Source organism: Clupea harengus, chromosome 8 (genome assembly GCF_900700415.2).
Source record: "Clupea harengus chromosome 8, Ch_v2.0.2, whole genome shotgun sequence".
NCBI classification, from domain to species: domain Eukaryota; kingdom Metazoa; phylum Chordata; class Actinopteri; order Clupeiformes; family Clupeidae; genus Clupea; species Clupea harengus.
In genome coordinates, this window is record NC_045159.1 from 16,410,382 (window position 1) to 16,428,836 (window position 18,455).

Sequence of the window (18,455 nt, forward strand, 5' to 3'; positions counted from 1 at the left end):
TACTTCATTGTATCAGCTTATGTAATTATGTAATTATTTAAAATAACTGTCATTCATCTTGGTTTTGGAACCAAGACTTTTCATGTAAGACAGTTCATGCAACCATGAGAAGATTTCACTCCAAAACCAAAAATATGTTGGCTGCAACTGAAGCCAACTTTTGCTGATAAACAACACATGGTTGACACTATCAAATGAAATATCTCATCTCAAATTAAATAACACAAGCGTCTGTTTTTGTGCAAGTTTTTGGGTTGAGAAATCAACCACCAAGTCGAGTTCCATCCTGATGGTGGGCGTGTTCGAGTCTTTCTGAAAGGTTCTATATAAGCGTGTGAGGAGGAAGTTCATGTTGAAGTTCATGTTGTGGGACCACAGTGAGAACACAGTCACCATGGCTAGAACAGGGAACAGCCTCGTCTTTCTGATGATCGTCTCGTTCGTCCAGTGCAGCCCTCCACCCTTCTGGACTCACCCACCAACATGCTACTCCAAGGTGTTGGACATGGGAAGGGACGTCAGTGCGCGTGTGTCCAACATAAAGAATGACCCTGAAACTGTAAGGAATTCCTGAATTCAATTGTCCTGTATGTCATATTGTAGAAGTCATTTGCCAGTGCTGTTGGGTCTTTATCTCTAATCTATATTTCTCACATCTTGTGTTTTGTAGGGTCGCTGTGCCGATCACATGCCTTATCTGTACATTGATGTGCATGTAAGTATCACGTCTCTGATAACTCTCTTTCGAAAACTATTGCCAGCATATGTGCTAATTGACTTCACATTAATCAAACTGGTAAATATGCTTGAGTCCAGTGTAATTTTCATAATACATGACTTTGGTCGGATGTTTGTATCATGGAGACAATGTGTGGCTAGGTATGGTCAACCTTCCCATAGTCTGGTGGCTTCTTCGAGGTTTTTTCTCCTTATCACGTCCTGGGTGTGAGAGTTAAAATGACTGTCTTGTGACTTTATAGAATTCTTGCGTTATGGAGACGATGCGTAGCTTCGTGACGATGATCGACCGCATGCGACAGAGGCGCTGTGCGTACACGCGCAAGGTCCAGGAGCTGCACGTGAAGTTGCGACAGCTTCACATGATCATCTCCCAGAGGTGTCATGGGGTGAGGAGACACACACACACACACACACACACTCACACACACACACACACTGACTAACTAGCTAACACATCTCTCTCGACTAACACATCTAACTAACTCTGTATAACATGCGCGCATGTATACAAACAGAAATGTTCTGTGAAACAAAGGCCCTTGATGTGTAAAGGCTTTTTAAAGACACTATTAAGGGGCTTTGTGCATGGACTTAATGATAATCAACCTCACAATGTCAACACATTACGGGGAAAAAACAAGGGCCCCAATACACATTTATTTATAAACAAAGATGTTTTATATTCAGAAAAAATACTTTTTATTTCCTTGGGACAGTACATTCCCCTTCAGTAATCACATCCATTAGGGCTATACCAAGGATCTTATTGAAGATAATAGAGAAGCAACATATAGTGGGAAGATTTTTCTCAGTTCAAAACAAAGAAAAAAACTTTTAATAGCCGACATAAATATAGAAAGGACTTCATTGAGCAGTAATGTTGAGAGGTTGAAATACTATTATGCCTGCACAGCCAGATTCCTTTTATACAGTTGTAATGGCTTTATGCATCGTTGCTTGTTTCAATTTCACTATGGTTTTAACTTTTATGTATTTATCTACAGGCTATTTCGTTTTGAGTTTAGAGGTTTATTGTGTTTTAAAGTTACCTTTCCAATCTTTTTTAGGACTTGGTGTTCACTATTGATGACTGTGCTGCATTGGGGAGAGGACCAAGAACTTCCTAAAATGGTGACTCTTTTGAGTTCAAAACATTTGGGTTGTTATTCTGTTTTCAGGTTTTATGTCACATTCAATTTACCCATATTTAGGAAATACAGGAATAACAGAAACTCATGACATGCACCGCATGCTCTATAAAGAAACACATTTCACCACTTAAAATGTAGATCTTATTCATGTTATTGTAAACAATGTTTTCTGTAAATGTAAATTAACCACTAAAATGTCAAAATGTTAATACCGTATGTTTGTATGGTCAAGAGAACTGAGAGATTGCCACCACTAGGGGGCGATATTAAATAAGATGGGATAAAGGACTTTGTGGAAAGACCCGTCATCAACATTTTAAACCACTAGGGGGCGATATTAAGTAAGATGGGATAAAGGACTTTGTGAGAAGACCCGTCATCAACATTTTAAACCACTATGGCTATCCCTGTGCTTCAAATAAGGCATTCGCTTTTTGTCTTTGTAAGAGCTTGATTGGCAGGATAGTTTGAATAAATGGTCAACTGATAATCAACTCTAGAATGTAGCACAGTATACGTTTGGATAGTTTCAATCTTTATTCTTTCAGAAACTTCTCTCTACCATTTAAATAAATATTTGTCAAGTTGTCATTTGTGTTGTTTAGTGAACATCTCTCCTCCCCCCCCCCCTCACACACTTTCAACATCACACTTAAAGTTCATAGTTCATAGTTTGATGAATCTTTAAGACCAGAGTTCATGTTACATTCATTTTCTTACTGTGATCAGGTATTTTGTGTACAGAGAGTAGCTGCCAGTAATGCCTTGATAGTCTTATAAGATACTGTCATGAAATGACATTCTTGTTGTTATTCTGTTCTATTTATAGATTAATATACTTCTTTTCTTATAGACAGTTACAGTGAGTACAGTAAATGAGATCTTTATTACCCTATTCTGTGTGTTCCATAAAAAGATAGCCTACTTCAACACGTTGTAGTATAGCAGGGATATGTGCATACAGTATTGTTGAAATGTTTAATCTGGTTTAACAGATTTATAATAGCCTAATTACTCAGAATCAGTGTGATTTATTTAGTTTTTGGAGCCAGTTTCATGTAGATATACGTCAGCAGATTTCCCCACCAAAACCAAAATATGTTGGCTGCGTCTGACGCCAGTTTGCTGATAAGAAACACATTGTTTTTGTTATCTCCTTATGAACCCAAGCATGAGAACACAAATTTGTGGCCTAAGATATTTAACTAAGTTGAATACAGATTTGGAGTTAAAACACATGGATATGTTTGAGTGTGCGGCTAAGGTGCTGTAAGCAGAAAAAGTATGAAGGTGTTTATGTTTAAGCCAAGACACTGTGGTCAGTACTGGGAATTAGCTCCTCTTTCTGCTGGTCATGTTTTCATCAACTGGACACATCTACCACCATGCACAGTGCTGGACATACTAGGGGACGACAGTAAACTAGTGACTCAGATAAACGCTGAAAACTGAAAACTGTAGGGAGTCCTGAATTATCTTGAAATTGTTTTTGCCAAATAGGCTGGATCTTGAATTGATTATTTGGTCTCATCTCCTCTCTTCTCTTCCAAATCCCTATTTATGTACATTTATTACTACTATAGAAATGTGTATAGGGTTGAAAATGAAAAAAATGAGCTATTCCTATTCTTGTAGCCGGCATTAAATCACCACCAGGTGGCGGTATTATGCAAGTAGGAACAACGGACTGTGGAATACTAAAGACCAATGTTACAGCAATAGAAAAGTGTTTAGTCCCGTGATTTGCATAGGACAATTCTTTATGTAACAACTCGAATGACCTGAACTTTGAGTTAAAAGCTTGGATAGGCAAAACATGTATGTTTATTTATTTAATTCATTAATTGTTCATTTAGACATTTTACGTTAAAGATTCCCTTTGTAATAAAGTCAAAACTTTATTGCAAAGGGAATCAGACTAGTTGAGACAATAGTGAGTTGTTCAATGAACACCACACTCTTTAAATTATTTTCGAGTTTAGAGTAAACACATCTTTGAAATAAGTAAGCTACGTATGACTCTCGTGCACTACATATCCCATACTGCTTTGAGTAGAGCAAGTTGTAGGGTGGGGCTTGAACAACAGACAAGTTTACAGTTTATCAATCGCTTCGATGTTCGCCTGCAGCAGGTGGGCAACGTGCGGAGGTGAACAAGTCATGTGTGTGACATGATGACTTTATTTCATAAGCGCGGTGGCTTGTCGCTGGACTATGCTCGGGCCGACTCGTGCGGATGGGAATGAATGTTTACCACTACAGAGAAGAATATGGATCGCTTTTCGTGTTTTTAAGTCAAATTGTTTGAGCGGTGGGAATTAGATGAGTAACCTGGCGTTCTCAGATTAATTGCTTTGAAATAAAAAAAAGAATAGTTTGGGTTAGGTAGGCTACGGTCAGAGGCGGCTTTAAACTGGATATTTAGAAAGAGTTTTACCTTAACTTTTGAACTTCATAGTTAGAATGGCTTTCGCTAAATTCAGCAAAATTCTGCGACTGTCTTCTCTCGACGTTAAGAAGAAGGTAAAGCAATATCCACATGTTCGTCGGGATGTTAACCCAAACGACATATGGGAAATCATTGGAGAACTGGGAGACGGGGCGTTTGGCAAAGTTTACAAGGTGAGTTTGCTGTAGCCTTTCGGATTTAAGACATCTGAACATTCACCATGTCGGCGAAGCATTCGGAGTTCATAATGTTTTGTCCCTACAGAATGTATTGATAACTATTGCTGTTTGGAGTATGTTTGAGAGGATACATGTCTTAGACGAGTATATGTATATGGAAAGCTTTTGACATTTGGCTGTGATGTCAGGGAAAAGTTACGACCCCTTTTTATACCTTCTCCTTAAGACTGCACCTGGAGTCTTAACATGCTCAAAGCAAAAATGTTGAAACATGATTGACTGTAGGGTATGTGCTCAGAAACACGCCTGTGTTTTGTGGTTGTGAGTAATTGTGATGCCATCAAAATACTTAGGGTACTAATGTACAATATCAGCATCAGTACAAATGTTCTTTGGTGGGTTTAAGAACACTAATTATTAATTGATTCTGAACACCTGTTGAATATTCAAGCCTTTTCAATCCTACAGATTAATACATTTGACTATATTTGAGTCTTTGCTCTGTCACTTTGAATGAATCCCCATCATGTGTCAACAACCAGTAAAAAGAAAAGCCACAACGACAGTCTTCTCTGGCCTGTGAGGGTGCTTAATTTCTTTCCTCTTGAAGAGGACTCTCTTCTTCTCTCAAGCGGTCTTTTGGCCCCTGGCTCAGTGTTCTGGTCTAGCCCACAGGCCTGAAAAACCCCAAGGGACACACGTGTTCCTGAGTTAGTGATGCCTCACCCCGCCCTATGCATGAGCCGTGCAGCACTTCTGCAAAAGAGTAGGAGGTAGCAAGAATGCGCCTCGGTTTCGATGGGTGGAGAAAGGGCCACTCTACTGCTTAGAAAAAGACTTTCCATCGATCATCCTCTGCGCTTTGTGTAGTCAAGTGGCCCCTTCGGTGTCTGCGGCCACAGTTACACTTTGTGGTTTCACAACAGAGCGCACACAATGGAGAATGGAATGGTTTTACATTCACAGTCGATTAAAGGATGAAACGACAATCTGTAACATGTCCATCACTTACAACATCGACCACAGGCTCTCTCTTCATTTGAGTATTAGCCTGCTTGCGGCCAGAAATAGCGGTTTGATTCCCTAAGGGAAAGCCTCATTGCTCGGGTTTTTACTCTTCTCAAATTCCACTTCCCCATGCCCTTATTCAGACCAAGCAGGAAAAGTGATTGGAATTAGGATGCTTGGAAACCCTACTTCAGTGTTAATGCCTGGGCTAGACGTTCTGAAGTGCAATTGGATGAAGCTTTTCCTAATGTTTGCTCTGTCGCAGTCAAGACAATACTCAGGCCTTGAGGAGCAATTGCGCCTTAAGCCTTTTTTAATGAGATGAGACCCTAGAGCCCCTAAATGTACTTATTTATTCATTGAGCAGATACTTCAATTCAAAGCCACTTACACTTGAACTACAACAACAAAGCTACTCTAAGTAAGGGGATCCGACAAGAGCAAACTAAACTAGTTCTAGCACCACTGAACTGGTTTTAGCACCGCTAAGCTAGTTCTAGCACCACTGAACTAGTTCTATTAAACCTGACAAATGCTGAAGTGCCTAGAGCAAAGGGAAGAAGTTGAAGTGCTCTGTAAGTGGAGCTACCTATAAATGTCTTTGAGTTCCAGTCTGCCAAGACTTCCTGTCTCTCGCTTGGCATTGAAACCTACGTTGGCTTCACTGGCACACCATCCATCCATCCCCGTTATCAAGTCCCAAGAGACTTCCCCCATGCCTTGCACAACACAGAGTCGAGGCGAGGCGAGCCGGGCCAAGAGCTGGGGAAGCAGCCCATTAATCTCTGTTACCTGTTGTGTAGGATGGTGGTATTTGACAAGTACTGACCAGTTTGTCTTGTCAGAGTGTGTCAGAGATGTTTGGGAAGGGGAATGCTGGGACAGTGTTCAGTGTGATGAAAAGGCTGGGATCAGTCATCGTCAACTGTGTGTATGTGTGGAGTGGAAAGGAGAGTCACTTAGCATTTCTGATTCAAATGCAGCTATGTTCCACTCCTTACACTGACAGATGACCGTTTGAAATTGCTTGTACTCTGTTCTGTCCCTTGTTTCTGTGACCTTTATCATTTAGTAGTACATAGACATAAACAATTTCTAATATGTTTTTGGATTGGATCTGTTTTGAAATTCTTCAGCTTTTTTTCTGGTAACTGAAAGCTGAAAAAAACACTAGGTTCTCCGTATTTCTCTCTCAACATTGGAAGGTTGTGATCTACCACGGTTTATCTTATTGAAGTATGTGACACAGATATGTGTCACCAACCCAGTCCTGGTTTTGTCTAAGATTGTGATAAGTTAGTCAAAGGTCAGTGACTTCACATCATACCTCTCTCTCTATGTGATGAAAATGGGAGGGCGGCTCTCATGCAGAACAGGTTGTTTTGTCCACTGTACAAACAAAGTACTTCTGAGACTGAATCAATATTCTATGATCTTTATATTGGCTATATAAAAATTCCGTACACCACCCAAGTTATCTTTGAAGAAGTACACAAACGTGGAGACCAAGCGGTGTGGGGTTTATGACGGGGAACCCTGCCTGGTGATACACGTGGACGTGCCGGTGAAGCCCAGTCCCCTAATCACTAGCACTCAGGAATGCTGCAACTCCCATGATAAGGGTCTTCCACGGAGGGCGTGGAGATGTGGCTGCTGCTGGCTGTGTGTGTGTGTGTGTGTGTGTGTGTGTGTGTGTGTGTGTGTGTGTGTGTGTGTGTGTGTGTGTGTGTGTGTGTGTGTGTGTGTGTGTGTGTGTGTGTGTGTGTGTGTGGTGGTTTATGTCTTTCATTGGTTCCTTGCTGTCTAAGTCGTGTTTTACCAGTTTTCCTGAGGAACTATTTGGAGAAACAGCTAGTTGATGTTTGTGTACATCCGATTAATGATCAACGTGTACGTGATGTGCACCACACAAAGTAATTAGCCACGACACGTCAAAATAAGAGCTATCTAAACCCAACCCTAATGCTGTTTGATTAGAAGGCTTGGATCTTGTGATATAGGACAACAGTCCTATTGATCTGCTGAAACAATGTCATTCAGTTCAGTCATTTCCATATTTACTGAGTTAACCCACGTCAGTGCCCTGCCTTTGGAACCCTTTGGAACCCGTTCAGAGAAGTCATGACTTGTGCCAAACCCTCTGGAGAACCACTATCTCCGTATGCTGCTGCTGGGTTTTGCCGTGTCGCCAGACTGTGCACTCTGCTAATGATTGAACTCCTTAACACGACCTCTCCAGCACAAGACGAGAGCAGTGTTCTCGGAGGTTGTGAAACCCTTGGTCATGTGAAGGGGGTCAGTGAAAAGCATTGGGAGGGGACAGAAAAAGACACATTTATCGTGAAGGAATTGAAAAAGCCACAACAGAAAACGAGGCAGTCACTGGACAGCTTGTTGCCCGGGTATTCTAGCGCTCTCTTCCCAAGACCTTTGTGGTTGAACTTTAACCCCACCTAGGGTTTCCTTAATCCATTATAACTCCGGTGGGGCTTGAGGTGATGTGACATGACTGATGCCCTAAGTACCCCAAAGCCAGCCAGTGGATTGCATTCTATGAGTCCACATATGGGAATTAGCCTGGCTGGCTGAGGGCTTAGAAAAACAGCGGGGAGGACGCAGTAAATCAGTTTCTGTCAACATTAAAGGTGCTGCTTCAGGGATGAAGAGTAAGAATGAAATAGAAGGGAACTGCCCTTTTTTTAATGCGTTATTAGGGAGCAAACGTTAAATGGAAGGCCAGTGAGTACATCAGTGTGTCTGAATTCCAAGTCACAGCTAAACCTGTGCTTGTGCCGAGAGAGAGAGAGAGAAAAAAGAGGAAGAGAGAGAGCGAGAGAGCGAGAGTAAGAAGTAACGTGTTATTTTCTGCGCTAAATCAACACCTATCTCCAGGAATAGCTTTGCAAACATGAACAAGCTGTAGCTACGTGCTACTCTGGCCTTCCCAGTGAGCAGGGGCCCATCCTGATCTGAGCGCTCGGTCACATGCTATCCGACTGAGTGCAGTGCAGTGCAGTATCTGTGCACGGGATAGGCTGTGAACTCCCCCCCCGTAGCGAGAGAGACGGAGGGAGAGAGAGACTTTTTTTTAACTTTTAAAACCCCGTTATTGAACCATCATATGGAGCAAGGACACCTAAAAAGGTTAATACTTATCCGCACCCCAACAACACCAACAGCGTAGCAGACAGAGATCTGGAGAGGGAGGGAGGGGGGGGGGGACCACTCCACTCCACTCCACTCCACTCCACTCCACTCCACTCCACTCCACTCCACTCCACTCCACTCCACTCCACGGCTAAGACATTTGATCCTGCTAACGGACTTTCGGTGCATGCAGGGTGCTGGGCTTTTAAAGAGGTGCTGTGACTGTGTTTACCTCCCTACACTGAAGTTGAAAAGGTGGGGCAAAGTGTGTGTGTGTGTGTGTGTGTGTGTGTGTGTGTGTGTCTGTTTCTGTTTGGGGAGGCAACAGGTTGAGTTACATTTGTCCACGAGTGAGATTTATTTGCTCAAGGTGCAACTTTTCGTTCTTATTTTTCTTTTTTTTTTTACCCTGAAAGTCAGCTATTGAGTTGGAGGTATTTATTTGATTTGGTTAATATTCCTGTTTGGGTTTAGAAATGCAAGTTGTTTAGGCCATATCAAACAGGAATGTCTTCTCTCTAGTATCCATGGCTCTTAATGATCTCCATCGAGTTTTCTCGTTGCCTTGATTGAGTGTGTGTCTTTGTTATTTGCTGTCACGTGATTCATTTAGTCGTTTTTGCAGTTTCTGCCATTTTGTAAGGTAGTGAACCACAATGGCTGACAGCCCGTCATGAGTGGGTGTTGGTATTGAAGTTCATCCTCTTCCTCAAACTCAGTACCACAGTCCAGATTTAAATCTGATACCAGTCTTAAAACCTGACACAACACTGGGTAGCCACTTGGATTTTGGAGTTCATCTCAGTATATCCATGTTATCGATACCTCCTGTGATGGTCAGGCTTCTGGTTCTCAGTCAGTTTTTAAAATGTATTTATACTGTCATTTTAAAAAGAGAGATAGATACGCAGGATCAAGTGCTTTTCCATGTTCCTCTGATGAAAAAAGGTGGGCTCGCCCCTCTATATGTGCGTGACCACACTGTTTACCCAGATGTTTTCCCAGAAGCCCTTGAGGCACAGGACCCCAGCAGTGCTGTTTAGTCTGACTCCCATCTACAGGGCCACGGAGAGGAACAGAGGATTCTCTTTCTCTCCGCTCTCTCTCTCTCTCTTTTGCTCTTGCTCTCTCTCTCTCTCTCACTCTCGCCCTTGCTCTTGCTCTTGCTCTTTCTCTTTCTCTCTCTCACTCTCTCTCTCTCTCATTCTCTCTCTCTTATTTTTTTTCTCTCTCTCTCTTCCCTCCCTCCCTAATCTCTCTAAGACGCCACTTTATCAAGTTTACATGATGTTGCCAGAATAGCAAGCTCACCAGCACCCTGCGACAAACCAAGGAATGTAACATTCTGCTCAAACCACAGTCTCAGGGTATTTTGATTCCCTTGTTAAAAAATGTACACGATCCATCAGTCATCCTTTATTTGAACTTTGCCCATTGAATGGCTGTGATTCTGTCCTTTTGTTAGAGGCCACTCTCTGAGAGTAGATACCTTAGTTGGGCTTCAAAATGCAGATCTGGCTCTTTGTTGTTTACTGCTGTGGTTCGCTCGTGTCTGTGACGGGTGTGGAGGTTCTTTCCTGTTTCACTCAGAGTGTGGTTAAGCAAGATTTTAATTACACACCGCTGGTGTTGGGGGTGTTTTTGGCAATGCGACAATGTTCGTTGCCTGTTGGTGTATGGGATGAAGTGTGTGTGTGTGTGTGTGTGTGTGTGTGTGTGTGTGTGTGTGTGTGTGTGTGTGTGTGTGTGTGTGTGTGTGTGTGACCCTGGGAAGTGTATTTGACATGACACATTTTATTGTTATCAGTCCTTCAAAGGCCACCAACAGTCTGTTACCCACCTGACATGAAGAGTAATGTAGTAAAGTAGTTAATAAACTCCTTAAGGTACTTAATATTTACCCTAAATTATGATATTATTTTGTGAATCTCAGTCTCACAGGTTAATATATTCTCTTGCCGACCATAAAACAGAAGTCGACCACAAGCACATTGTTTGTTCTGCATTCTTATTTCCGTTCGAATAGGACATCCATAGTTAACCTCGTGTGGCCCCACCTCAGCTGCTTCACACGCTGCAAATATGTGTGTTCTTTTTAAAACTGCTGCCACTACGAACATGATGTGACCTTCCCCTCCTTAGTCACACACGAGAACTGCCACCTTTAGTTTGAAATTCACATTCTGCTTTTCCGGTCCCACTGCAGTGATATGATCAGGGGATGATATGCATGTGTGATATGTAGAGTTTAGTTTCGCTTCATACACTGCTGCTGAAATGTGTGTCTCAATGCACTCAGTACTTTGGCAAAATCAAGTGATGTCTCTTTTACACAGAACAGAGCATTTGTACTCTAGATATTGTAGATTACATTATTACATTGAACTAGTCTGTGTACCTCAGGATCTTGCCCACAAATGTACTCGTCTACAGTGTCACCATAGGCACTCTATGTCTGAATACCTCCTACAGGAAAAAATGCTCTAACGTTATTATTAACGTAAGTAACGTAACTTTTTTTATTAACAGTGTTAACATTTTGTGTGTTTTATGCAGGCCAAAAATAAAGAGACTGGGGCTCTGGCTGCTGCCAAAGTGATTGAGACTCAGTGTGACGAGGAGCTTGAGGACTACATAGTGGAGATCGACATCTTGGCCTCATGCGACCACCGCTACATCGTGAAGCTGCTCGACGCCTTCTACCATGACACCAAACTCTGGGTAAGATCAGCGCTGGGTGACGGAAGACTTTTGATACTTAGGGGAAGTGGGTGTGGGTTCAGTTTCCGACTTGCGGCACCAAAGCAAATCTTCAAACAGGCAAAGGCAAGGTGAAGTCCATTTCTTCCTATATTTATCTATCTTCTGGTTCCCTGTATAGAGTATTAATATGAAATGACAGCGACTGTAGTTTTATCAGTGCACACCCTGTGAAACTGAGCTGTGTCTCGAAAACACGTGCTGGCCAACCCTCCCAGTCATCCATTTCCAGCACTTCCACTGCAAGGTTTGATTCCATGTATGGGAGATGTAGTCTGACCAGGCAAAGCCTTCATGTCAAGTTTCTCCTAACCGGCAGAGGATGGGAGGACCGAGCAAAGCGGTTCGACCACCCCCCTTGTGAGGTTTTGGGGAACCACCCTGGCATTTGTGGAATTTCATGAGGGTGAAAGGCACCTTTAATTTTCTGCGCTTGAGGAAGTGTGTCAGCTTGCAGTGTTCAGGAGAAGCGCCGTTTGTCTGAGGCACACATCGAGATGTCTGACCACACACTTCCTTAGTTAACCATATCTTGGGTGGTGTTGAGGGTTTTACTCTCTTTTTCTCTCTCTTTCTCTCTCTGGAGCATGTGATTTTCCGCCTTGCTGCTGTTTGCTATAATCTGTTTATCTTAAGGAGTCCTTAAACTCGGACTATTTACAACCTTCCTCTTTTGATCGGCTGGTTAAGGGTTAGGTGTGGCAGACCCTGAGAGAGCAGAGCATTTCTCCGGTTGACACATTAAACAAAAACACCCCAAATCTGAGACATTCGGCCTGAGAAGCAAAACGGAACAGAACAAAACAAACGGCACTCCAAAAAAGGCACCCTTCTAGACGCAACATCAGGCGGTCTCGTGGGGTCTCTGCCGTCTAAACATGTTTCCATCTGGCAAGTCGTTGCCTTGGCATCCTGTCCCCATCAGGATATAGTCATAAACCATGCTTGTTTACATGCAGATGAGGCATCTTGTCGTTAGAAAGTGGGAGGCAAGGAAGGAGCCAGCTAGCGTGTTTACACGGCAGTGCCCAAGAAACATGTCTGAAGTGTTGGGCAGCACTGAACAGGACATCTCCAGTGTGCCGTACGGAGACAAACCAAGGAGTTGCCTAAATGGGCGCTACATTCTTTGAGAGCAAAAGAGAGCAAGAGAGAGCAAGAGAGAGAGCAGGCAAGGAGAGGAAGAGAGAGATGTAGAAAGGGGAACTGAAAGAGAGGGATGTAGAGAGAGAAAGAGAGAGAGAGGGATGGAAAGAGAGAAGGGAAGAGAATGAGAGAGGGCTTTTGTTTCGGGGGAAATCCAGTGGCCTGTAGTGTCAGCCTGTAGTCGTGCAGTGTGAGAAAGACAAGGCCTTTAGCTCTCTGCTCTCTGCTCTCTTTCCTGACATTTCCATCTATTGACTCAGTGAAGGCCTCTCATGCTGCAGCCCATTCATTCACTCTGGCTCTCTGAACACTATGAGTGCCACACTGTTGAGACTCAATGCAATAAATCTCCAGCAGATCTACATTTACTGCCCTGCTCTAAACGCCTGTCATTGAGCGTGTTCATTCCCCCCCCAGGGAAAGTAGCCTCTCCCGTAAGCACGCTGTCAGTGGATACTGATGATGTGGAAACTGATAACCAACACGCTGTGTGATGTGTTTGGGTTGGAGCGAGTCTGCCGTACCTCTTTCTCTCTCTCTCTCTCTCTTCCTCTAAAGGAAGAGTTAGCAGAAGGTAGAGGAGAGGCTCCTCTGTCAGACCTTAAAGACCAACTCCTCTGGTAATCAACAGACCAGACATATTTGACTGCATACAGCACTCTGTGTCATCCTGCATCATCATGTTAATGTCAGCTGCATTCTCAGGGAAACTATTGGATGATAAATGTGCAGGTTACATTCTTTGGTTGTCCCACAATGATGATGTAAGGCATGATTGACAGACGTAATTGCTAATATTCCCGTAAAATGTATGAATCTAGTTCCTCTTTTTTGGGGCGTTTAATCGCTTGTTGACAGACCACCCAAACCACCATTCACACAAGTTCATGCCGTGCACATGTTCTTGCGTCTTCTGTCAGAATCGCACTGGTGTTTTAGGGCTGGAGGCAGCAGCAGAATGGGCAAGCAGCACCTTTAAAGATGCCGCTAGCTGCCGGGTTAAATGTGGTGGTCATTTGATACTGGTTAAGTTGCACAGGACATCTGTTAGAGCCGCCCAGGTGATGTCCTTTAAATATGATTACACTGCTGCCTGAAAGCTGTTATAGAACGTAGGTGCAGCAGTGAAACTATATCCATCAACACCAATCTATTATTCACATATCTTTAAAGAACAATAGAGTTTGAGATCTAATCTTCATATCCTATTAGCTTAATGGTCTTAATTTAATTAATCTTCTCTCTCTCTGTCTTTTTATGTTGACTGTCATTAGCATTCCTAAGTGTTTTTGTTGTTTCTGCACTGTAACTTATATCTGCACGGATCTCAGCTGGACTCAATAGGACCGAAAGTAGGATGCGTAGGTGGTGAAAGAATGTCACCCAGGGGTGTGTGTGTGTGTGTGTGTGTGTGTGTGTGTGCGTGTTCGTTCGTTCGTTCGTATCTGTCACCAGTCACTCGTGGAGTGCATGCAGTCTGACCGGCTTGGCGGCCTCTCCTCACCTGAGGGCCAGGCTGAATGCATCATCTGCTGCTGAGAATTCCTCAAATATCTGCACCCTCTCAAATTAGTGGCTCTTTGTCTCAGGGCTGTCTCCTGACACCCACACCACCTGACATCTCGCCAGCGCCTATACACTCACACACACACACGCGCGCCACACAGACATGTTTGTTTGGTGCTGTCAGAGAGAAGTCCTCTAATAAAAGGGAGTGTTTTTAGGCGTCAAACTCCTCATTCCCCTCATTCGCCACTGGTGAACTCCTTTTTCAGCATGTGTGGCCTGTTGTCCATCACACCGGAGAGTGTTTGGCCTAGGCATGCCTTATCAGTGCTCCCATTGGTTTGTGTGACGGCTGTGTCAAAGCAGAGAGGGTGATGAATGGGTCTCCGAGTGCCTCGGGTGTTATGACAACTCAGACAGAGTGTGCTGTCTTTGCTCCGTCGCCATGGCATTACGTGATTGTGACATCACTGCACAGGTATCTTGCAGAGATTAGTGTCCTTGATGAACAGGGCGCTCTGAAGACCTGTTCTGTGGCTGCAAGGCTCAGGCAACATGTCAAACACACACACACTAAGTAGTATTTAGCATTCAAGTACTGTTCTTAACTTCAGTTTAAACTCAGGGTTGAAACTCGGACCCGTAGTTTCATTTTAGTAAGCAGTGGAGTTTGCATTTACTGTGCAATATACGCACTAAAGATTTGAGAACATTTGATATTAAATATCTCTTATTATAATGTAACTATACTAATGAGTGCAGGACAAATATTATCAAAAATCATCATCTCTAATTCCAGGACTAATCATAACTTTCATATAATTACAAAGTTTGTTTGTGAGGCCATTGTTTGTTAGTCAGTATATCAGTCTGTACTGAAGTATAGCTTCAGTATATCAAGTTTATGATCTTGTATGACTATACAGTATGTAGTCTGGCCTGAGATTTGTGTTTGTTTTGGAAGGATGCGCTCACATGCATGTCATGAATATGACTGCTGAAATAGAGGAAATGAGAGCTGACATTCTTGGCAGAAGGGTGAGGCCTTGGCCAACAGGAAGTCACCTCAGGGTTGTTTATGCAAGGCATTTCTCCCGCTCTCACCCCCCCCACGTAGCCTGGTGTCCGAGGTGTCACAAACACAGCCTCACGAGTGGCGTAAACTGATGGGCTTAGAGGAGCTTTGGCCCCTGACTCTCACTCTCACTCTGACTCTGATAGGCGGCCCTCTGTCAAAGTGAGTCTGCCGGTGACACATTGAAGTGCCTCTGCCCCTCTTGCCAAGAGAACACTCACGTCTCTCTTTTGCCTTACGTGCTAGTAGCTGTTAAAGCAGCAACCTCCCTACACCCCTTTTTTTTTGTCTTCAAGCGTTGCTGGTGTTTTTTTTCATGTTTGTGTTTCAGTGGTTGACTGATAGTGAAGAGGCCTTAGTGACATCAGCCCTCCTCTCTGATCTGATGCTGGGTTCTGTCTGTGCATGAGAAGAGCTCTTGTGGTTGCTGGAGGAATGTGTCAAACCAGGGCGTTGTGATGGCCATGTTGTTGTATTAAAGACTCGCGGCTCTCACTCTGGGGAGGGTTTATTTCCTCCCTCAGCTTGTTATTGGCCGAGCAAACCGCAGTTAACAGCAGCTAACGCTACGATCACAGCTAGTGTTAATGCCAGGCTTTTTGTCTGTTCCAAGGGTAGTGGCTTCCTTAGCCTGTAACATGTATTTGTGTGCTTGTTATTGTGACTTTGTTAGCTATTTTTGGTCTGTTTTTTTCAGTGGTCCCTTAATTTAGCTGGAGAGAGAGAGAGAAAGGAAAAAAAAACACTCTTTTTGCCCTTTCCCCTAATCCCATGTTTAGTTTTGAGCGTTTCTGTTTTCGGGCTCCTGAAACTACGCTTCCCAGACTCTAAACCCTCCAGTGCTGTGATTGACTCCAAACCCCCCTGAGTGCAGTGATTTAGTGCCTTGAATTCCCCGTTCAGGGCTTTAATTAAGTCGGAGTGTCAGACTACCAATTGAACTTGGCGGGGGGAGAGTGTGTATGCCGCCTAAACGACGCAGTTCGTTTGGCTTTGCTAAAGTCGGAATTTTCTGCAGAAAGCCTTTTGATGTCAGGCCTAAATTGAGCAGTGTGCACAACTTGCTGTGAAATTTATTTTTCTCCCAACCCCCCCAAATGTGGGTCATCATATATCATATTTCATTATATGTTTTGCAATTAAAGTTGACAACACTGACTCACTCTCAAGCTCTCGCATTCTCTTCCCCACAGATCATGATCGAGTTCTGTCCTGGGGGGGCCGTAGATGCCACTATGTTGGGTAAGTTTTGCCGGTGGGGGGGGGATCTTTTAAGTCAAGTTCTGTTTTTTTCTGGTAATATCATGTTTTCAGGCTCTGGATGGAAGCCCTAAGTCATGTTTTCGATGATGGTGATTAGGACCTTGACCCTTTAGAGGGGACGTGGGTTAAACCACTTTGGTATTTTGCAGGGTACTGCCTTAGCACCAGTCCTTAATGGGCTAGACCAGGTGACGCTTTATGCTATGCATGTGTCTGCAATCAGAAAACAAACAAAAAACCCTTTAACAAGGATTCTCTGTTTTCCTGTATTCAAAACCCAAGGCAGTATGATTGACACAACGTTATTTCTGCCCCTTCATTTGACCCTGGTGTGCAGCCCTCCGCTGTGCAGCTCAGGCGTTCATTGTGTTCCGACGAACAGAGTAGGTGCCTCTATCCAAACACGTATTGTACAGAGAGCTCTTGCATGTTATCAGTGCATATGCTTCCAACAGGGATGAGGTCCTGACAGTGCAGCCCGCATAAGTGGTGTGTTGTCCTCAGTGACGTGCTTCAGCCCCCAGTGCTTCATGTTGTGTATGCAGTCAGAAAACGAAACACTTTCACACTGATACACTGTGAGGCTATCGGTCTTGTACCTTCATAAAACAGAACAATATGGTTAACTCCGTTTCATTTTTGTCCCCTTTTGTTCCTTTTTTCGATGTGTTCAGAGGCTCATTGAAGCTCAATGTAATTTGTTGACCTTTCATTCACATTTTATTTATATGAGATATATATTTATATGGGTAAATATATTGTCTACCTTTGCCATTAGATTCTACAGTAGGTGACTTGGCATAACATATGTGTGTGTGTGTGTGTGTGTGTGTGTGTGTGTGTGTGTGTGTGTGTGTGTGTGTGTGTGTGTGTGTGTGTGTGTGTGTGTGTGTGTGTGTGTGTGTACATCTGTGTCTGTGTCAGAGCTGGACAGGGGCCTACTGGAGCCTCAGATCCGTGTGATCTGCAGGCAGATGCTGGAGGGCCTGGTGTATCTCCACAGCAAGAAGATCATCCACAGGGACCTGAAGGCTGGCAACGTCCTGCTCATGCTGGACGGGGATATCAAACTAGGTGTGTGGCCCAGCAGGTTATTGACATGACGACGCACTGTTATCACTAGAACGCACTGTTATTCACTATAACAGCACATAACGACGCACTGTTATTCACTATAACGGCACATAACGACGCACTGTTATTCACTATAACGCCACTCTCACTTTAGCCTCTTTGAAGCACATGTTATTTCTCCCCTCGTTGCGATCGATTCGATCTGTGGAGCTGTGAATTGAGCATGTACCTTTTACATTTATTAGTTTAGCAGATGCTTTTATCCAAAGCAACTGACAGCATTGTGCAGATAGTGGTGTTTCTTTTTCCATTAGTATGTTTACACCCTCGCTATCCGACCCAAGACACTGTTGTTGTTCGTACTTCGCTCAAGCAATTTAGCTTGATGTTGTTAGAACCTTGTTCTGCCAATTGAGCGTGGTGTTGTTAGCCCCTTGTTCTGCCAATTGAGCGTGGTGTTGTTAGAACCTCACTCTACCAATGGAGCTCCGTGGTCTGGGCGTTTAATAAAGGACTCCACTGGTGTGCTCATGTCAGCCCCTCTGAGGCCAGCCTGCCATAATCCCCGTAATGATCTGGTTTGCTCCTGGGCGAACCCTCTTGGGCTGTGCGTTAGGCCAGCGTGTGCTGAGTCCACATGTTTGACAGGGCTGATGTGATGTCACGTTAGTGTGAGTGTTAAATGTGGCGAGACACACATGGGAATACTAGACACACAAACCCTCTTGCTCAGCTTGTGTGTGTTTACGTGCCTCTTCCCTTTCTACTCTTTTCCTCTCTCTCTCTCTCTCTCTCCTTATTTCTCTCTCCAAAGAAACAAAAAAAGCCAAAAGGCCAAGCCTCTGGCATGTTAAACGGATCATATGAGCTGCGTGTGGAGGAGTGTGTTACGGGCTCTGTTTGCTTGTACAGCACCATTGACTGAACTCCAGTGTGTCTGGTGTCCTCTCTCCTCT

At 43.7% G+C, this 18,455-nt stretch overlaps 2 protein-coding genes across 2 annotated transcripts in view; both read left to right on the top strand.

The window, feature by feature from the left end:
• The first annotated feature begins 368 nt into the window (after nt 1–368).
• zmp:0000001268 (CYTL1 domain-containing protein) lies at nt 369–2,483 on the top strand. The gene is made up of 4 exons (XM_012827668.2): nt 369–559; nt 671–715; nt 981–1,127; nt 1,809–2,483. Exons 1-4 carry the CDS (start codon nt 395–397, stop codon nt 1,866–1,868), a joined length of 417 nt encoding a protein of 138 aa, XP_012683122.2. The 5' UTR covers nt 369–394; the 3' UTR covers nt 1,869–2,483.
• Nucleotides 2,484–3,987: 1,504 nt separating this feature from the next.
• The window catches only part of stk10 (serine/threonine kinase 10), a 36,212-nt gene continuing 21,744 nt past the window's right edge, over nt 3,988–18,455 (top strand). The window contains exons 1-4 of the mRNA XM_012827713.3: nt 3,988–4,514; nt 11,232–11,396; nt 16,356–16,404; nt 17,350–17,499. Of these exons, the coding sequence (XP_012683167.2) occupies nt 4,356–4,514; nt 11,232–11,396; nt 16,356–16,404; nt 17,350–17,499 (523 nt within the window). The 5' untranslated portion in view covers nt 3,988–4,355. The remainder of the gene's footprint in view (nt 4,515–11,231; nt 11,397–16,355; nt 16,405–17,349; nt 17,500–18,455) is intronic.

What these genes read in the sequence shown, in the direction of transcription:
- zmp:0000001268 (XM_012827668.2), top strand. Translation starts at nt 395, where the DNA reads ATGGCTAGAACAGGGAACAGCCTCGTCTTTCTGATGATCGTCTCGTTC. An exon ending in TAAAGAATGACCCTGAAACT is followed by an intron (nt 560 to 670) that starts GTAAGGAATTCC and finishes TGTGTTTTGTAG; the next exon opens with GGTCGCTGTGCCGATCACAT. An exon ending in ATCTGTACATTGATGTGCAT is followed by an intron (nt 716 to 980) that starts GTAAGTATCACG and finishes GTGACTTTATAG; the next exon opens with AATTCTTGCGTTATGGAGAC.